The 22,045-nt window shown below is 32.6% G+C and overlaps 1 protein-coding gene and 1 long non-coding RNA gene across 2 annotated transcripts; one reads left to right on the forward strand and one right to left on the reverse strand.

The window, feature by feature from the left end:
• Positions 1-499: 499 nt before the first annotated feature.
• Positions 500-20,787, reverse strand: LOC121247210. The gene is made up of 3 exons (XR_005937234.1): positions 20,657-20,787; positions 5,324-5,328; positions 500-512 (listed from the first exon to the last, which is right to left on the reverse strand). It is a non-coding gene; the product is annotated as an uncharacterized LOC121247210 (long non-coding RNA).
• Positions 16,905-21,889, forward strand: LOC121247209 (homocysteine S-methyltransferase 3-like). The gene is made up of 7 exons (XM_041145579.1): positions 16,905-17,207; positions 18,567-18,623; positions 18,717-18,943; positions 19,434-19,563; positions 20,439-20,642; positions 21,152-21,223; positions 21,431-21,889. The coding sequence occupies exons 1-7, from the start codon at positions 17,028-17,030 to the stop codon at positions 21,572-21,574; spliced, it is 1,014 nt and encodes a 337-aa protein (XP_041001513.1). The 5' UTR covers positions 16,905-17,027; the 3' UTR covers positions 21,575-21,889.
• The last annotated feature ends 156 nt before the right edge of the window (positions 21,890-22,045 follow it).

A 22,045-nucleotide genomic window follows, 5' to 3' on the forward strand; every position in this document is an offset into this window, starting at 1 on the left:
ATCGTGTACATGTGCCATGGATTTTCTCTTGGCTGGCGATGGAGTCATGCTATATACTCATGTCACTCGTACATCTGTTGGGTGGATGATCATCATGGTTTAAAGGGGTATGAAGCTCAACCTTTTTAGTATATATAAGGAGCTTAATTTGTCATTCATGAAGCTCGTGAAAGCAACTAAAATTATCATGATCTGCAAAATAACAGTGGCATGGAATTGCATTTGAGTAGGATGCTCCCACTCAAAGTTCAGGTAGGAGAATATCTAAAGTGGATGCCATCGACGCTAATTGGCACCAAACTCTCCACGCATATCCTCAAACAAGATAAGCTTTTAAGATCGCATTTTGCTTTCTTTGTCTTTTGTTACGTAAGTTTCTCTAAAGACAAATATTCTAACCACAAAGTGATTACACAAAAGTAATCATATAAATTGATGTAGTTTGATGTAATTTATCATATTGTAAAGTAAATCTAACGGATTACATGAAACTACATCAATTTATAAGATTACTTTTGTGTAATTATTTTATGACTATAACATTCATTTTCTCCAAATATCTCCGACAAGTGGATTTCTAGTTTGACCATTTTGGTAGGAAGGAAGTGAGAGACATGCAGCATGTCTCCCAGTTTTTGTTGTTAATAGTGGGGAACGTGCTGTACAGGATATCGTGTCGTGCCCCAATCTTTAACCATATTTGTAATAGACCAACCTTTATTAGATATGGGTTAACATGTCCATATGTTTTCCTATAAAATATAGTTCCGTTACTTACAAGTGGTTGTGTAGCGACTTGTTATAGGATTGATTACAGATAAAAATAAATAAATACATGTAAATACATGTTTTTTTTGTTATTTGATGTGGCTGGTTTTCATATCAATATTGTGGTGAGATTTTCAGTAAACGAGCTTGAAAATTTAATTTTTAACATAAAATAGAATTGACAATCTTTAAGTGGGAACTCTTTCTTGCAAACCTAGATAACATATCTCCGACAACTATAAGAGTTGTCTTTTTGCTTCTCCAACCATATAATTTCTTAGAGATTGATGATATCCTAAACATCGTCTGTTGTGACGATTGAACAGATCGTATTTCAAGTATCAACAACATCGAGATTGAATTTTGTGAGTAAGATGGCAGAAAGAAATTAATATAAAAATTCCAAGTTGGGCAGCATGCATTCTTAAAACATAAATAAATTATTATTATTATTTTAACAAGAGGATGGTATCTTAATTTTATTGATAGCCCTCACTTTTAACAGAGGAAAACTATGGTTACAATCAGATATGACTGTAAATTATGAACCAGTCTATTCGATAGCCTGTTCGGTACTTGCTCGATTAAACTCGAGTAGAACTCGACTTGTGAAAAAAAAAAGTTCGTTCGTGAAAGTATATACCCGCTCAAATTGTAAATGACACATATCCGACAAAACTCGACTCAACTCGGCTAAGGCTCGTTAAGGCTCGCTCGTTTATGCTTGAGTAGACTTATTAGCTAAACTTGATTAAAACTCATTCATATATTGATAAATATATACACACATCTATGTATACACACACACATACACACATATATATGTAGTAACTAATAGTATAAGCATACTACTTTTATAATTAAATATATAATATGTAATCTAATTACTTATGTTTATATAGTGAAAATACTTTATAAATATATTTTATAATTTATATAATAATTAGTCGATAAAATTTAATAATTTCATATACTAGTACGTAAGAACCATATATGAAATAGATATATGCTATCATATTAAGTGTATGTATTAATAATATATGTAAGCATATAATATATTGTTATTTTGGATAAATATCAACTAGTTAGATATTAATTATTTATAAATTTTATAATTCAATAGAGGTTCTACTTGTTAGTTGTATAAATTTAATATTATATCTTTATTTTTTATTTATTTAATTTATTAATTATTAAATCTTATTCAAAAAATAAAAAAAATATACAGTTCGAGCTCGAGCTCTCGAGCTCGTTTGTAGGAAAAGCTTGGGCTCGAGTTGAAAGTTTAGTTTATCGAGTCGAGCTCGAACAAATAATTAAAAAAAAAATCTTGAGCTCGAGATCAAGTATTTTGAGTCGAGCTAAGCTCGACAAGCCAAAGACCGATTCAGCTCGGCTTGATTACAGCCCTATAACCAAAGACCTGGAGGTTACAAATAAGCATAAAGACTCAAAACCTAGGTATTAAAAACCAAAAGACTCAACCACAAACTAAGAAAGCCAAAAAAATTACAAACCAAATAAAAAAAACAATCCTAAGAAACCAACTTTGATAACCTCAAATAAAAAAAACTAATTCTAACTATGCGAAGAAGGCCTGATAACTGATTAGGTAAAGTATTTCTATGATCACTCCAGCCCGTATTTAATCCCCCAACGCCCTAAATCAATTATTTGTTTTATTAATATAAATTATAGGTAGTGCAGTGATGTACTTGTTTGTTTGCTCGGAAACTTGCTATAAAACAACTAGTGAGGTGCAAGTGATGGCACTGTCTGTTTCAATCTTATCCTTCATATAATTATAGTGACAGCCGGCAGGCAACCCAACCTTATCGTATTTACATTTTTTCTTGGCTATCATCATCATCAACAGCAAATCACCTTTTTGTTATCTTGACTTTGCACAAGTTGCTTGCTAGGCAATCCTAATTCATCTAAATCCCTCTGGTTCCCAGATGGCTTCTATTAATTTTCCCCAATGAATTTCTCTGATCTTCCTCTTGGAAGTGATGGCCTCGTGTCACCATTACTGTCTGTCATTTTCCTTGTTATTTACTTTACTATATATCTCTTCTATTATATAAGTGGCTATTTAACGCCACCTAACGGAAAACCTTGTTTTCTGTTAGTTCTCTGTTAAAGTCACCTTTTTGGGTTTATAATTTTTCTTCTTTTTATGCTCTGCAGGTTGAAGCAAAAAAGGAAAACTGTGGACTCAAATGTCACGTGATAAGTCTGCAGATCCCAGTCCCAAACCAAAAAAGGAAAACGCAAGTCACCTTTTTCTTATCCTTATCCTTTTGGCTTTGCAGTTTTGGCAGATAATAGTTATTTTGAGCTTAACTAATTTTCACCTTTTTTTTTTCTGCAAATCCCAGTCCCAAACCAGAAAAAGAAAACGCAGATAATAGTTATTTTGAGTTTACTAATTTTCACTTTTTTTCCTGCAAATTCCAGTCCCAAACCAGAAAAAGAAAACGATTGAGACACTACAGCAAGTGACCTTTTTCTTATCCTGTTGGCTTTGCAGTTATCAGTAACAGCAACAGCAAGCCTATCTATGTCATAAAATGGTCTCAGACTCTGTCATCACAGCAAAATCACATCCATCAATTTGGTTGAAGTAGTGCAAAACTCACGGATAAAAATAAAATCGTCCTCAATGAAAAAGGAATATCAGTGCATGTTTAGTCAATTTTGCAGTTTCATTAGATTATTTTGGGTTTATTATTTTTCTACTTTTAAGTTTTGACAGTTATGTCAGTTCCTCTTTAGTTGTATACTTTTTCTTCTTTTTATGCTCTGCAGGTTGAAGCAGTCCTGCTCTGCAGGTTGAATCAATGTGGTATTCATTTCAATTGTGCTGTTTAAAAACAAAACTCACGGATAAAAAAAAAAATTACATCCTCACTGAAGAACAGGGAATAAGAAGGAATAAGAAAGAAGCAATAAAAAAAACAGAAAATAAAAGAAAAATAAAAATCATGTCAGGAAGATTTTTAAGTACAATACATCTAAGTGGATAAAAAAACTGTACAAAAAAAAAATCGTACCCCTCACTAGACACAAAAAAACACATGCATGGGAGGAGAGGGGACACTGCAATTTATAAATATAATGTGTTTTGAGAGACCAAACCTAACCAAACCAATCCACGTCTATGCAGCCTTTCTTCCAACTAAACAAATTCTGCTCTTTGCTCCTCATGCAACTTCACTTCCAAGTAAACAAATTCTTGTCTTTGCTAAGGATCAAACAAATTGTTATAGGTGAATAAGCAAATTTAGTGTTCATCTTTTACTGGTTGGGTGTTGATCTTGAGCAAAAGTCCTCTTCTTTCTATTTTTTACTTTTGCTGGTTTTTTTATGTTTACTGATGGTTTTTACTGGTGATTTGTTTTCAGCTGATTTCCCAGTTCTGTGAGGTGTTCTTGGGTGTGGATCAACTGAACTTGCTGTGAGTGCATGATTATTCAGTGTAATATTTTCTTATGGTTGTTTAGTATAGTGCTTTCTAACTTTTTTTTTTTTTTTATTCATTGATTATTGCTTAGTATTGCCTTTGAGTTATTTTTAGTGGTTTGTTTTCAGAACTTGTTAGTTGATAACTTTTAGATCTGCTGATTTTTACTGCTTCTTTTCTGGCTTGTTTTCAGGTTCTTCTAAAGTGTTCTCAGCCTGAGATTTAAAAAGCTGGAACTTTCTGTTGTTTAATCACTGTGAGTGCATGATTGTTTAGTGTAATATTTTCTGATAGTTGTTTAGTATAGTGGTTTATGACTTACTTTTTTTTTCCCCTTTTTATTCATTGATTATTGCTTAATATTATCTGTGAGTTATTTTTAGTGATTTGTTTTCAGATTTTGGAAGTGTGTTGTTGCTATCTTTCTAGGTGCTGAATGTGAAATAAGAGGGGAAAAAATGAAGTTTTAAACTAACTTAAACTTAGTCATCTAGCAAATGAAATTTAAGCCAAAGTTCATGCCTTACATAGTGAAGATATAAGCTGAAAATGAAGGAAAAATTGCTGCAGCACAAGTAGCAAACATCATTGAGATGGGTTTAAATTGCAGCAGCACAAGTAGTATTTTGGACTCTAACAGGTTGGTTTAAACCTGTTACTTTCGGACTAAAAAGTTTATAATTATTGTATTATTATTACATGCACAGTAACAAATATAATATAAGATATCATTTATTTCCTAATTTTACCAATCCAACTAAATAAGATAATGAAAATCATGTTAAATAGTGATACATAAGTGTTAGAAAAAATTTCCAGAGCATAAAATTTATACAACTCATTCTCAAACAATCAATAAAATTGTTTCATTCCATTAAAAGTAAATTTTAGTAGTATAAAATTACTCTACATGAAATCGGATCAAAGCAACCAGTGCAATACACACAATATTCACCCAACAACCAGCAGAAATATATTACAGATGAATGTTAATTTCCCAAAATCAAGTGGTTTTTTTCTCGTTTGTAAATCTCCACATATTTCAGATTTGAAATTTGAAAGTAATTTTAACAACACAAGTCTAAACACAAAACCTAATAACACAAACAGAACCACAAAAATCCTAACTTTCGGATTCAAAAACCCTAATTAAACAATTACATAATATCATGAAGCAGATTTGAGATTTCAAAGTAATTTTAAAAAGACAAAAAAACTTACAATGGGGAATCGAAGACAGAGAGTGAGGTGAGGCCGACGGTCCGTGAGTGGTATCACTGGTAGGCTGCGGCTAGGTTGTGTGCGACGGAGAGTGGAAAGCAGAGAGAGGACGTGGTGGTGGGAGAAACAGAGAGACTCGGAAACAAGGGTGGATGAGTTCGGCGAGATGGGTATGGCGGCGCATGGTTCAGCAAGAAGAAGAAGAAGAAAGAAGAAAGAAGAAGAAGAAGAGATGGGAGAAGGGAGGGGAGGGTTCGTGCGGCACATCAGAGAGCGGAAGAAAAAAAAAGTTAGGGTTTGAGCAAGAAGAAGAAGAAGAAGAAGAAGAAGAGAAGAAGAAGAAATGGGAGAAGGGGATGGCTTCGTGCGGCGCGATATGAGGGTGAGGAAAGCGGAAGAAAAAAAAAGTTAGGGTTTGAGCAAGAAGAAGAAGAAGAAGAAGAAGAAGAAGAGAAGAAGAAGAAATGGGAGAAGGGGATGGCTTCGTGCGGCGCGATATGAGGGTGAGTAAATTATGAAACCCTTAGGGTTTCATTTCAGGGGTGCCAAAACGGCGTCGTCCGAAGGGCTGGGTTACTTCCCTTTTCTCTTATACGGGCTGGGCCCGAAGTCACCCACAAAATCTAACTAAAATAAATAACTATAAAAAGCCCACTCTCAAACAAATAAATCACTTATATGGGCTTCCTTTTTTTTTTTTTTTTTCTTTTAGATCTGAAAAATACATAAGTGTTAGAAAAAATTTACAGCTTAACTATAAAATGTTAAATAGTTTTTCATTACTGTATTTAAATGTTATTGTTGTTATTTAAAATGTTATTCATATTATTTTACTATTTTACAATAGTAAAATAAAATAATGAAATATTATTAGAAAATTGAAGTTTATATCATATATTATTGTGACACAGGAAGCTCAATCTGAAGAACAAAAATAATATATACGAAAACACATTAATACAAAATACACAATAATTTTTGCAATAGTAAAATAAAATAATGAATACAATCATAATAATAATAATAAATTGAAATTAAAGAGACAATAATAGTATAAAATATTATTAGAAACTGAAGTTTATCTAATATATATTATTGAGACACACACAGCCCAATTCCAAAAAAACACCTTAATACAAAATACACAATAATTTTGACAATAGTAAAATAAAATAATGAAGATGCTCATAATAATAATAAAAAAAAACGCACTCTCAAACAAATAAATCATTATATATCCCTTATACGGACTTCCTTTTTTTTTTTTCTTTATATCTGAAAAATACATAAGTGTTAGAAAAAATTTCCAACCTAACTATAAAATGTTAAATAGTTATTCATTACTGTATTTAAATGTTATTGTTGTTATTTAAAATGTTATTCATATTATTTTATTATTTTACAATAGTAAAATAAAATAATGAAATATAATTAGAAAATTGAAGTTTATATCATATATTATTGTGACACAGGAAGCTCAATCTGAAGAACAAAAATAATATATATGAAAACACATTAATACAAAAATAATATATAAGAAAACACATTAATACAAAATACACAATAATTTTTGCAATAGTAAAATAAAATAATGAATACAATCATAATAATAATAATAAATTGAAATTAAAGAGACAATAATAGTATAAAATATTATTCGAAATTGAAGTTTATCTAATATATATTATTGAGACACACACAGCCCAATCCCAAAAAAACACCTTAATACAAAATACACAATAATTTTGACAATAGTAAAATAAAATAATGAAGATGCTCATAATAATAAAAAAAAAACACACTCTCAGACAAATAAATCATTATATATCCCTTATACGAACTTCCCTTTTTTTTTTTCCCTTTAGATCTGAAAAATACATAAGTGTTAGAAATAATTTCCAACCTAACTATTTAAAATGTTAAATAGTTATTCATTACTCTATTTAAATGTTATTGTTGTTATTTAAAATGTTATTCATGTTATTTTACTAATAAAATAATGAAATATTATTAGAAAATTGAAGTTTATATCATATATTAATGTGACACATGAAGCTCAATCTGAAAAATAAAAATAATATATAAGAAAACACATTAATATAAAATACACAACAACTTTTACAATAGTAAAATAAAATAATGAATACAATCATAATAATAATAAAAAATTGAAATTAAAGAGAAAATAATAATATAAAATATTATTAGAAATTGAAGTTTATCTAATATATTATTGTGACACACACGGTCCAATCCGAAAAAAAACACCTTAATATAAAATACACAATAATTTTGATAATAGTAAAATAAAATAATGAAGACGCTCGTAATAATAATAACAATAAATTGAAATTAAAGAGCGAATAATAATATAAAATATTATTAAAAATTTGAAATTTATCTAATATATTATTGTGACAAAACAGGAGAAGTATATAAATAATTCTCATATCCTCATTAGGTTTGGGATTAATGAGAAAGAATAAAATACTATAAACAAATTTTAAAAATTGTTTAAAATTTTTTGCATCATTCCAAAATGTTTGAAAATAATATATTTGAACAGTCTTTTTGTGCTTATAATAGTGTGTATGTGTACAATACAATCAAAATTTACAATGTATTTTGTGTCTAGACAGGAATTATCGTCGTTGTCAAGAGATCTAAATATATAAAAGACTCTCTACTATTCGTTACAAGACATGTAAGTGCCTTTTTATATAATATATATATTTCTTCTTTTGCTAGACCCTACTTGTACTTTTTAGTAGGTACTTACTAATAGCAAATTAATTGTTTATAGCATTTAAAATGCGACATGAAGGTATGCATTTCGCATTAAGAAGTTATTAATTATTCATTTAGTCTTCGTTGTGTGGAAAAGTATCCAACCTTTTGAAGAATTGTTTGCTTCATTAACATAATGAGAAGTGGTAAGATTGTGTTAATGAATTATGTAACATTTATTTTTAAATAGTAATATTAATTTTGTAAAAGTTAAGCTTGAAAACTCTTTTTTGAAGATCATGGAAAACAACCAGCAAAGAAAATCCCGTATAAAGATTTACCAGAAGAGAAAAAGGAAGAAGTCCGTAGAAAACAAAGAGAAAGATATGCTAAAAAAAAAGCGTTTAGAAGCAATTCCATCCAGTTAAAAGATTCAACTTTATTTGGGGATGATCAAATGACTACGTCAATTGATGAACCTTCAAATAATGATGTCCAACATATAAACAGCATTCAGGACTTCGCTGTTCTACAGAAGGTGTCAAAGAGACAACGAATTTTTCGCGCTAATGTTGACATCAATGAATTGACTTCATCTCATGAAGTATGTGTTCCTCCTGGTGTTAATGTCTGTATGATTGGTTCAGAGGCAACTTCATCATTAAACAATGTGACGAATCGTTCTGATTGTCCGAGTGATTCTATGGATTCTCTGATATGCAAATCGGGAAACACATATATAGATGAAACAACCGTCTCTAATCAGCTTTTAATTCAACAGGTTTTCCTGAAAATATTTTTTTTATCTTTCTTATTCAAGCAACCTTATATTCTTTTTCATTGAAATTTGAAAACATCCTATTCAAATAGGCTCCATATGTTATTCGAGAAGAGTCAAGCTTTGAAACAAGTATACCGCCACCGTGTAGGGGTAAGAAACAAGTATAATTATATTATTCGTTCTTCTGATTCTTTTGTCAACTCTTGTGACTCTCCCAATATTGTCCTTAGTCAAATCATTCAAAGAATTCGATGGGTTTACGCCTATTGTCTTGTGTTCATTTTATTACTGAATAGGTGGGGGTCATCGCCGCTCTGTTGGACTTCGACAGTTATTACAAGTCGTGCCATATGAAGCATATTCTTTGCCATATGTCCCTTGTTGCAGACATTGTAAAGCAAAACGATTCTATCACGAGACAAACGGATTTTGTTGTGCTGATGGGACAATTTCTTTGGTCGCAAATGATGTCCCTGATCAGCTTTATGATCTTTTTACCTCCAACATAGATGAAGCCGTGCATTTTAAAACCTATGTTCGAACTTATAATAACAAGTTTGCATTTACATCTTTTGGAGTTAAATTCGATAGAAATCTTTGCAGACGGAATAGATGAATTTATACATTCCGAACTCAGGGACAAATCTATCACTATATCAATGATTTAGTGCCTTTAAATGGCCGTCCTTCTTATCTCCAACTGTATTTCTATGATACTGAGCATGAATTGGAAAATCGCATTTCTGATTCTGGCAGAATGAATCCATCAATTATAGCTCAACTCATTGATATTCTTCGCATCAATCCATACTCTGTGTTTTTCCGGTCTCTTGGTGATTTGCCAAATTTGAAAAATCAAGTAATCCATATAAGATCAGATGCTGGCCTAGATCAGCGTGTATTCAATGCCCCGACATCTTCACAAGTTGCAGCAATATGGGTTGAAAATGAAGATGCAGATCAGTTGGAAGGACGGGACATTTGTGTCTTCAATCATTCCGGTGGAAGTCATATAGTTCAGTACTATTTTGGCTGCTATGATCCACTTCAGTATCCGCTGTTATTTCCTTTTGGGGATACTGGTTGGCATCAAGGCATTCGAAAGGTCAATAGAGGAAGCATATTAATACGTGATCAAACAACCCAATCAATAGATCCTCACCAATCAATATCAGCAGAAGAGTTGCTTAGAAGAGAACAACGAGGTGAGAGTGTAAATTTAATCTTCCCATTTTGTACTTAGTTTGTAGATATCCAATTTTATAATGTTTCATTCTTCTTCAACTTTTGTAGCATCAAACAGAAAAACGAAGGATCCCATTGTTTCATGTCGTGAATATTATTCCTACAAATTGCAAATCAGAGAGAATGTCAGATCGATTTTATTACTATCTGGTCGTCTATTGCAGCAATTTGTTGTTGATATGTATGTTAAGATCGAGACATCAAGATTAGATTATTTTCGTACCAAACAACAACATATTCGATCTGAGTTATATCAAGGTATTGTTGATACTATAACACTTGGGGAAACTAATGCTTCGAATGTTGGAAAACGAATCATTCTACCTTCGTCGTTTATTGGAGGTCCAAGAGACATGCGAAAAAGATATATGGAAGCAATGGCTTTAGTTTAGCGTTATGGTAAGCCAGACATTTTTTTAACAATGACATGCAATCCAAATTGACAAGAAATTTCAAATGAATTACGCCTCCATGAGGAGAGTCAAAATCGGCCTGATTTGGTTGCTCGGGTGTTTCGTGCAAAATTAGAAGAATTAAAGGATCGTTTATTCAAACGACAGATATTTGGAAAAGTTTCAGCATATGTTTATGTTATTGAGCATCAAAAAAGAGGGCTTCCACATGCTCACTTTTTAATCATATTACAGAGGGATTGGAAACTCTATGCACCTGAATCTTTTGATGAGATTGTGTCGGCAGAAATACCTGATAAAAATACGAATGTACACTTACATAATACTGTTGTCAAGCATATGATACATGGACCATGTGGGGTGTTGAATCCAACAAATGTTTGCATGAAAAAAAATGGTTATTGCAAAAACCATTATCCAAAAAATTTTGCATCACGTACAACTGTTGGAAATGACTGCTTTTCAATATATAGGCGTTCTGACAATGGAATAACTGTCAACGTGAGAGGTCATAATTTGGATAATCGTTGGGTTGTTCCATATAATCCGTATTTGCTTGCAACATTTGACTGTCACATTAATGTCGAGATTTGTTCTACGGTAAAAGCAGTCAAATATCTATATAAGTACATTTACAAAGGGCATGATCGTGTTGCTTTCAATTTGGTTTCTGAACAAAATAATCCACAAATTGATGAAATCCAACAATTCCAATCGGCTCGATGGATTGCTCCGCCTGAAGCTATGTGGAGAATATATGGCTTCATTGTTAATGAAATGTATCCAGCAGTGTATAGCTTACATTTACATCTTGAGGATCAACACCAAGTAACTTTTCCAGCAAATGAAGACTTAGTCAATGTTCTCAACTCTGATCGGTCTGCAAAATCGATGTTAACAGAATTCTTTGCATTAAACCGAGTGGACGAGTATGCCAGGACGTTGTTGTATAAAGAATTTCCAGAATTCTATGTTTGGAACCAACAATACAAAGAGTGGACTTGTCGAAAAAATAAAACTGTTATAGGTCGAATTATTACAGCAAATCCATTTGAAGGTGAGAGGTATTATCTACGGATATTACTAAATCATGTAAGAGGGCCTTTGTCATTTGAAAATCTCAGGACAGTTGATGGTGTTGTGGCTCCAACATTTCGTGAAGCAGCGACTATGCGTGGTTTGCTACAGAGAGACAGTGGCTTAGAAGATTGTTTACATGAAGCAGCTCTATATCAAATACCATCCAGTTTGAGGCGGCTTTTCGCAACTATATTGGTTTATTGCAATCCAACCAATCCGAGAGAGCTTTGGGAACGTTTTGAGCAAGATATGTCGGTTGATTTTAGGTCAACTGAAGATTCTATGTTCAATATAAGAATGCAAGTTTTGCGCTCAATCTCTTTTACACTTGAATCAATGGGAAAAGACATTAATTCATTCCATCTTCTTGATGACAATATTTGTTTCGATGAAGACCAATTCGAATCTAGAGAAATTGATGATGAATTGGCTGTTGAAATTCCAGAAGAAGATATTGCTGCATTAGAATCCCTTAATAGTGAACAACGACATGTTTATAATGAAGTTTTGGGAAAGGTTTTTTCAAATAGAGCTGCTACATTCTTCGTTGATGGCCCTGGTGGGACAGGAAAGACATTCTTGTACAAGGCACTTCTCGCAGCAGTGAGATCAAGAAAATTAGTGGCTCTTGCAACTGCTTCATCTGGTGTTGCTGCATCTATCCTTCCTGGAGGTCGAACAGCACACTCACGCTTTAAGATTCCATTGGATACTGACGAACATAGCATGTGTTGTGTCAGTAAACAAAGTGCCATTGCAAAGCTATTGCGTGTAACAAAGTTAATTATATGGGATGAGGCCCCTATGTCAAGAAAACAACACATCGAAGTATTAGATAAAATGCTACGAGACATTAATGATTCAGAGTTAACATTCGGTGGAAAAGTTATCGTTTTTGGTGGAGATTTTCGTCAGGTTTTACCTGTGGTTCGTAAAGGAACAAGACAAGAACAAATCGACCCCAGTTTGGTTTCTTCCTATTTGTGGCCTACATTCATCAAGTTTCATTTAACTCAAAATATGCGAGCAAGATTGGATCCAATTTTTTCAGAATATATCTTAGAATTAGGCAACGGAATGCCACCAATCACAGTTGATGAAACTATAAAGATTCCTGATGGTATGCTTGTTTCGTATGAAGATGACTGCACTTCTTTGGATCATTTAATAGATGCCGTTTTTCATGATATTCATGAATATTCAATAAATATTTCAGCTATGATGAATCGGGCCATATTAACACCGAAAAACAGTTATGTTGATGAAATAAATGCATCGCTAATTCATAGATTTCCTGGTGAGCTTAGGCAATATTATAGCTTTGATGAAGCAATAGATGCATCTGAACAATCAATCATGGAGGATTTTTTGAATACTCTAACCCCAAATGGACTTCCTCCTCATGAATTGTTACTGAAGATAAATTGTCCCATCATGCTGCTTAGAAACATCAATCCTTCAGAAGGACTATGCAACGGAACACGCCTAATTTGTCGAGCTTTTGATCAAAATGTCATTGATGCAGAAATTGCAGTTGGACACCATAGCGGAAAAAGAGTCTTTATTCCAAGGATCCCATTCTTACCAACTGTTGATGAAAATAGTGGTTTCCCATTCAAACGAACTCAGTTCCCTATCAGATTAAGCTTTGCAATGACTATAAATAAGTCACAAGGGCAAACGTTGAATTTTGTTGGGATATATTTACCTCAGCCTGTTTTCTCACATGGTTAATTATATGTGGCTTTATCAAGGGCTAAGACTGCATCTACAGTAAAGGTTTTAATACGGCCAGTGTCGACTGAACGATCAGAAAAGAATTGCACAAAAAATATTGTGTATACAGAATTATTAAGATTGGGATGTTCAGATTAATATTATATGGGTAATGATTCAATTGCATAATTTGAGTTTTATATTATATTCTTGAAATATTTATTGTATTCTTTAATTTTCTTTGCAATTTCCTTTCTAAATTTAGTATTGGGTTTATCATACTTATACGTTTAATATATTTGTATGTGAACAGCTTTAAAGATGAGGACGGTTTATACATCGATAAAAGATATCACTCCAAATATAAGAAATTGGACAATAAAAATGATCGTGGCAGACAAGTCACCCAAACGAACAGGGCAACGCTCGCCAGTAAAGTACCAAAACCTAACGTTGATTGATCCAGAGGTATAATATTTATTTCTATCTATCATCTTTTATTTTTTTCCATATACTAAAAACTTGTAAATGATTTTCTTATTCTTGCATCCTATTTATTAAATTTGTTTATTTGTTTTTTTACTACTGATTTGTTGGGTTTTTTTTTTGTTTCATTTTTTAAATCGTTTCATATTATATAAATGTAGATGATGTTCCGTTTATTTAGTTATCTTCCTATAACACATTTAAAAGAAATTATTTTTTTAAAACCCAAAAACAATTTAAAATTAAACAAAATTATTATGCTCAATTATTCACAATAATTTTTTGTTCGTTTCAATTTCTTATACTGTACAGGGAAATCGAGTGCAAGCCACAATGTTTGATAAAGATATTGACTCACGAGATAATACTTTACATCTTTTCCAGTCATATTACATCAGTAATGCATATGTGAAGCCGCTTGATCTAAAGTATAGAATTGAAAAATATGAATATCAATGGATCCTAAATTCTAGAACGATAATTGAGGAAGTTCCGAAAGATGAAGAACAATTGGAGCCACCGAAGTACCAACTCGTTCCATTCAATGAACTAGATGCTTACAAAAATTCAATTGCAGAAATAGGTAATTGACTCTTTATTTTAGAATATTTGATTATGAATATATTAAAAATTTAAATCTTATTTCTCAGATATTTTGGCTGTTGCAATCCACATCAAGCCATGTAGAGAGATAACTTCAGCGCATGGACCTACAACTATTCAGGAAATTTACGTCATTGATCAAAGGTAAAAATATTTTTTTGGGTAGGTTACTCTTTTAGAATTATGTTTCATTCTTTATTTCTTACATATTTTGTTAATTCTTTTTTTTATTCCAATTTTGTAGCTTAAACCCCATATGTTTAACTATGTGGGGTCAATTTGTTCAAGATGAATGCAAAACAATCTCAGAAATAATAAAGACAAAGCCAGTTATACTTGGAACAGGAATAAGAGTTGGTTCTTACAATGGTATTTTTAATAATTAACAATATTATATTTTTTTTATATTGTATATGCTTGCATTAATTATGATCTCTATTTCCAATGAAGGATTGTCTCTTTCATCGCGTCCGAAAAGTAAATTTGTGATCAATCCTGTTCTTCCTGAAGCAACTTCATTGCAGGAGTGGTAATTATTACAAATATAAGTCATTATTTGTTTCATGCCACTTGAATATTAAAATCTCCATATTTTTATTTTTTATGTTGCATTTGTTTTTATGAATTTTAAGGGCGGTGATTAATGACTTATTACTTGAGAGTATTATTGCAAAATGGTTGACATACCCGTCAACATCTCTATCTTCTGTTGGTATTCGAGAAATTATCAAGAATTGTGATGTTGCTGAGTTCATTAAAAGTTTACAACCCATGCAGGTAAAATCCTATTCTTTGTAGCAGATTGAAATATTTATGCAATCAATTCACCTAAAAAATTGTTTCTAATGTAATGTAGAAAGCAAGATTTTGGATAAAGGCGAAGATAATTGTGGTTGACTTGCGCCAGATATTTTTTTACATGTCATGTATTGGCTGCAATAAAGGAACTGGGTATGATTACAATGATACATTCATTTGTTACCATTGTAAACATCAAAGCATTTCTCAACCACGGTATGTATCTTTCAAATTTTTTGTTTTATTTGATGATTTACGTAATAGATTTAATGTGTAGCTTTTATTGATTCTAACTTAAAATGACATTTCCATCAAATTTATAGTTCTCGAGCATATGTTGAACTCGACGATAGTACAGGAAAATTATCTGCTGTTATGTTTGGTGAAGTTGTAGAACAAGCATTCGGTTGTTCGGCAGTTGAACTCATGAATCACACTGGTGATGTATGTTTTCTTATTTTTCATTAAATTTATTGTTGTTAGTAAAAAAGTTCATCTTAGAATTTTTGACATGTTTACTACATTATCTATGAGCACATTGAGTTTTATATTAATTTCCCATATATCTGTTCTTTAAATTTTTATTAATCATGGAAGCTTATTCAAAATTTTCTTTACAGGAGCATCTACCATATATTGAAAATCTTGTAGCAGAAGTTTCGCAAAAAGAATGGATGATCCAACTTTTAGCAGATCCCAATCGAATCAACCAGCAGCAATACAAGAATTTCAATGTCGTCTCTATTGATGCAGTAGAAAATGACACAAAATGATGCATCATAGTAAAAATATCAAATGACTCATATTATGAACTGATATTTTAGTTAGTTTTGTAAATATGTGTTTGATTATGTTATATTATAAACTAATGTTTTATAAATATTAATATTTTACTGAACTAGACAAACGTGCTTTGCACGTTGTTCCGACCTAGTATATATATATACATCTACTTCCTCATCTATCTCTAAAATCGTGTTCTCTGAATTTTAGAGCACATGAATAAGAGATAGATATCCAAAGAAGAAATGATATGAATAGTAAATTTTTTATGGTTGGTATGTGTTTTCTTCGTGAAAATTATATCATGTATTTGTAGTATGATTTATACCTAAAGTAGATAAATCTTAATGAAGCTAAGGTAAGAGTCTAAGCCAACAAATTAAACAAAAGGCCAAAAAAAAGAAGAAGAAAAGAAAGAATAGAAAATATAACTGTTTTGGTTGGAAAGAAGGGAAAAAAAGAAAATAAATAAATTTCAACAGTTTTTTCCTTAATTGTCATTACAAAAGATAAGAAATATGATAACAAAATAAGTTTTTCCTTTGGTTTAATCTCAATTCATTTCGTCTTATCTTTTTTAATTATTATATTTTAAAAAAAATATATTTTTTAATTATTATTTTTAAAAAAATAATATTATAATAATATCTTATTCAATTTTTAATATTCATTTCAACTTATCTTATCTCAATTCAATATCCAAATCTAACCTTAATTTTACATAAAATTCAGAGAATTATTTTCTGTTTATTTATCTTGATTTTTTATTTTTATATAATTATGAAAAATGTCTAGAAACAAAAATATTGCCTTCCCTCTATAAATTTGTTTTTACTTCTAAAGAACCGTAGGTAGTGAACTCGCCAGTCGCCACGAAACTCACCGCCTTCTCCCCCCGGGCCCCGTGAGATCTCGCCGAAACCTTTTTGGGTTAGAAGACATGGATTTAGGATGTGCGGAGGAGACATCTTCGTTTATGTCCGGTTTCATTCGCGAGTGCGGTGGATACGTTGTCATTGATGGAGGCTTTGCTACGGAACTCGAACGACACGGGGCCGACCTTAACGACCCTCTCTGGAGCGCCAAATGCCTTATCGATTCTCCTCACCTTGTCAGAAGGGTAATCTCTTTATATCTCTGTCTTTGTTTTTCGTTTTGAGTCAACAAAATACGAGTAAAAAATGAAGGGACAGGAGGTACCATAAAATGGTTTCCTGTTTTAGATACTAAAAACATATAGAATTTTTTTAAGAAAACGTGAGCAAAGTTATAATATCCCTTCATCTATCGGAAGAAAAAGAGTGTTTTTTTATAACTCTATTTTTGGTTGGAGCAAATGGTTTTATAGCATTTATAAGTTTTGCTTCTCATTTTGCGATATTCAAAATTTCAAAGTAATTCCCTTTAATATGTGAGATTTTCCTCCACTGTATTTTTGTTGTTGTTTTGATTGCAATGAGCTTTTTCCATTGTAAATCTATCTTAACGGTCATGTTTGAACATGATGCTATTTATCATGTTTTTAAAATTCATGGGTTTAGTATATCAATTTTGATAGTTTAGATGCAGCTTGATAATTTAAAGAGTGACACTGTAGTTGACCCTCAAATTTTAATGGGATTCACACAAATCTAGAACCATCCGCGTGAGCTCTACTTAGTGAAGAGTATCTTCACAGGTAAAGCCTTATGAAGGCAGTGTTCTTCAGTGAAGAATGCAGAGCTGTGTCAGGTATCTCATATTAATAGGACAATCAAGCATATTCCCAGTGGAAAACAAATACATATACATACATATGTAATAGATGTATGCGTAAAGGTTTTCTGTCCACGAGTGGGTATTTGTGGTCCATTGTTGGATTCTCACAAGTCTCTTTCATGCAATATAAGTCATTTTAAAATAAAAAACCGGGGCTTGGCACAAGGTGGCCTGTTGCATACAAGAGAGAGAAACGGATAGTTATAGAGATGTCAATACCAAATTATTCTAAATTAATCACGCATCAGGCCATCAGCAAATCTAATTGCAATCATTCAAATTGAGTTTGAAAGATTGTTGAAATTTAGATGCTTGCCTTGTTTGCAACTTCTTTCACCTGACTCTTGTGAGGTTATTGTCCTATTGGCAAAATAACCCTTCAACGAGAAAGGCTAAACTGCCAACGTAACTGTGTGTTCTGATCGATTATTGGACTAATTGTTAAATAACTGATCTAAAATGCTCTTGTGCTCCTTGTGAAAATTTTTGTTTATCGATATAAAAAATAAAATAAAAAAGAAAAAGAAAAAAAGAAGCTCTTGTGCTAGAAGTAGGCCTTTGGAAAACAGTATTATCGTCATATATTTGTTCTTACTTCTTAGCTTTCCTTTTTCCACCATCACAAGCCTTAATGTCTCTATTATTTTACAATTTAGACTAAAAAAGGAAAAAAACAACTGACTATGACATTTCTTTTGAATATTTTTGTTTCGTTGAATAGGTTCACCTAGATTACCTTGATGCTGGTGCAAACATTATATTAACAGCATCTTATCAGGTAGTTTTTGATACCCACCTATTATCCTCCTCTGTTTTCACCTTTGGAAATTTTAATTGTTAATAGAATTTACGTTGCTTCTATTTGACACAGGCCACCATTCAGGGATTTGAGGCTAAAGGCTTTTCTAGAGAAGAAGCAGAAGCTTTGCTTAGGAAAAGTGTAGAGATTGCATGTGAGGCACGGGAAATTTACTATGATCAGTGCGCAAAGGAATCTTGGGACATCATGGAAAATGTAAAGAATTCGAGACGTCCAATTTTAGTTGTAGCTTCTGTGGGAAGCTATGGAGCTTATTTAGCTGATGGTTCTGAGTACAGGTGTGTGAACATGGTGTCCACAGAATAATTTCTAAACCTGGTTTTCATTGATATTTGATATTTTTACTTTTATCTCTAATTCGTCATTGCTTGTCAAAGCATGCAGCTTATGTGCATGCATATTGTACTTTGTACTTGAATGATGCATGCGTGCCATTTGTTATTCAAATGCTTAGCTTGAAGTCTTAAGTATAGGATTGAATTTAAGATCGTTATGAAACCTGCATAAGTGACACACCATGGAAAATTGGACATTTATCTTTGGCGAAGTGGTCAATTGGACATGGTTATGCCTGTCTTAATTTTGGGGAGAGTTTGTTCTCAAAGAAACTATAATGTCTAGCATGGCCAGGCTTGTTGGCATTGGCTTGTGGTCTTTTTTTTTTTCCTTTTTTTTTTTTGCCAGTTTGGCTTTAGATAGTATGATTTTTTATTATGATTTATCAACATGCCTTTTTATGTTTTTTTTTTTTTTTTTCCCTCTTCACAGCGGAATCTATGGTGGTACAATTACTTTAGAAACGTTAAAGGATTTTCACAGGAGAAGGGTTCAGATTCTTGCCAACTCAGGGGCTGATTTAATTGCATTTGAAACGATTCCAAATAAGCTAGAAGCAAAGGTATCATGCTGACAATATGCAACTATACTTTCTGACACGTGTTAGCACCATCTTTTTTATCTTGTAGTTCCACAGGAGGTTCTCATGCAAGTGCCATCTCGTCAACATCCATTAATTAGTTATCTAGCTCCTTATCAAGTCACTTAGTGGTTATTATGTTGACCTGAAAGGAGAACATGATATGTATGGGAATATATATTTAGTTGTACTCTTAAGTGAATATCAGGAGACGCCAAAGGTAACCTGGTTACATTCTTCCATTTTTAATTCCAAATTTATTTTTACATCTTTAATTCATGCAGCTTAGTTTTGTTTCTCTAATTATTTAACAAAGTGCCTACGTACTCGAGTGATAATTAGAAACATGTCAGGATAGTTATTGAACTGTATCATGTGCAAGGCATATCTAGTTTTCTTTAAAAACATCGTGAAAAGCGGATTTTTTAAGTGACCTTTTAAGTGTAAAACATGGTACACAGCCCACAAGCATCTTGAATTGTTCCACCTGCCGTGCACTTGCGGGAAACTCCTTACTGAGGGCCTATGCACCCCTGGATTAGTCGGGATGCTGCACCTAGACACCCGGTGCCAATAAAAAAAAAAAAAATTTGTTCCACCTGATGTCAATTCCCTTCAGGGGTTCAGCTAGAGTCATCTCATTTGGTATCAAAACTTGTCAATCCAGAAAAAAGGTCTGGGAAATGGTCAGAAGCCAGAACCATAGTGTACATCAAATATATTTTTGCTCATTTAATATGGAAAAATTTATCTTGTTGGTTTGATACTATGCCTTCTGATATTTGATGACAACACTTTCAGTGTTGCCCTTGGCTCTGGCTGAGCCATATTCGTTGACTCTCTTTTATTTCATGCAGGCATATGCTGAGCTTCTTGAGGAAGAAGGCATAGAAATTCCAGCATGGTTCTCTTTCAATTCAAAGGATGGAATTAATGTTGTTAGCGGAGATCCTATAGCAGAGTGTGCCTCCATTGCAGATTCATGCAAGAAAGTTGTTGCTGTTGGAGTCAACTGTACCCCTCCTAGATTCATCCATGGACTAGTTGCATCTATACGGAAGGTATATTTTTCTACTAATATGGGTTCTAAATCGGAATATTTTCTCACGAACTAGTGGAGGAGTTTGGTTAGGTGCCCCTAAAAATTCACTAATCAACATTCCTTATGTTGAATTCATGTGATTTCAAGTTTTTGTAATTCGCACTGTTACACACCTCTTAAGAAAGATTCTTTAGCTGCGGCTTTAAAACTTCGGGTGCTGTGCTCGCCTGAGATTGTTTTATTTCTTTGTTATTGTCCTACACGCAAGTAACCATTATGTCCTGTGACTTGTAATAGAATTGGATAGGTGCATTACATCATATATCCCGGCAATCCTCACCTCATTGTCCAGCGAATTTATTCGATGTATTGCATAGTTGGACCAATCATTCTTTGGCATATTCATCACAGCTAATATAATTCCTCTTCAAATGAGCTGTGAAATGAAGTAGAAGGATACTACTGATGCATTTCGCACTTACCCAGCTTAAAATTAGAAAATTTTGAATTGATGTTTTCAATTGGCAGATAACAAGTAAACCAATACTGATATATCCCAACAGTGGTGAGATGTACGATGCTCAGAACAAGCAATGGGTGGTGAGTTTCCTGCTTTACACTAACGCTCTTTGCTGCAAGGATCCAGTTCATATAGTTTGAAATAATTAGTTTATGCCAGTCCTTCATGGACATCAATCACTGCCTGCTACATTCGTCCAAAACTCACCTTGAGTTCCATGGATGGTAGGTTCTGACAATGTTTAGTATTCCCTCAAAGATCTGAATTTTTATGTTCTCTTTTTGCAGGAATCAAGTGGGGACGTAGATGAAGATTTTGTCGCGTACATAGTTAAGTGGCAGGAGGCCGGTGCTTCTCTCTTTGGTGGGTGCTGCAGAACCACCCCGAAAACCATTAGAGCCATATCCAAGGCGCTCTCTGATAAAAACTAATGCAGTATGGTCTGAAATCATACCACCAGGCTTCCTTCCAGTTCCCTCCTGCAATAAGGTAGACTGCAAGGAACTATGTCTTGACTAGAAAACTGGAAAGGAAATCCAATGCTCCATCCCTTGACCGGCAAAAGTAGTTCAACGCTGAGCTGGCGCATCAGACACATGACCCTAAACTTCGAAGGCTGGGATTGTATTAAGAATGAGAAGCTAGGAATGGGATTTTTTTACTTGCTACTTTCCTTGTATCATACTACTGGAAGAAATAATGACAAAACTTGGGCAATCCGTTTTGGATTCGAAAAGTATTTCGTTTCATCTTATTTCATTATTACAACTTTCTCAAATTTCTACACAAAATATAATAAACAATTCAACTTTTTTAGATCTTAAAATAATAATAATATTAAAAAATAACATTTTAATAATATTTTTTTCAACTTTCATTTAAAATTAATCTCATCTCATCTT

Source organism: Juglans microcarpa x Juglans regia, chromosome 1S (genome assembly GCF_004785595.1).
Source record: "Juglans microcarpa x Juglans regia isolate MS1-56 chromosome 1S, Jm3101_v1.0, whole genome shotgun sequence".
NCBI lineage: Eukaryota > Viridiplantae > Streptophyta > Magnoliopsida > Fagales > Juglandaceae > Juglans > Juglans microcarpa x Juglans regia.

Bases quoted from the DNA above. Each gene is read 5' to 3' on its own strand.
- LOC121247209 (XM_041145579.1), top strand. From the start codon at position 17,028: ATGGATTTAGGATGTGCGGAGGAGACATCTTCGTTTATGTCCGGTTTC. The intron at 18,944-19,433 runs GTGTGTGAACAT...CCCTCTTCACAG, and splicing joins GCTGATGGTTCTGAGTACAG to CGGAATCTATGGTGGTACAA. The intron at 21,224-21,430 runs GTGAGTTTCCTG...CTCTTTTTGCAG, and splicing joins CTCAGAACAAGCAATGGGTG to GAATCAAGTGGGGACGTAGA.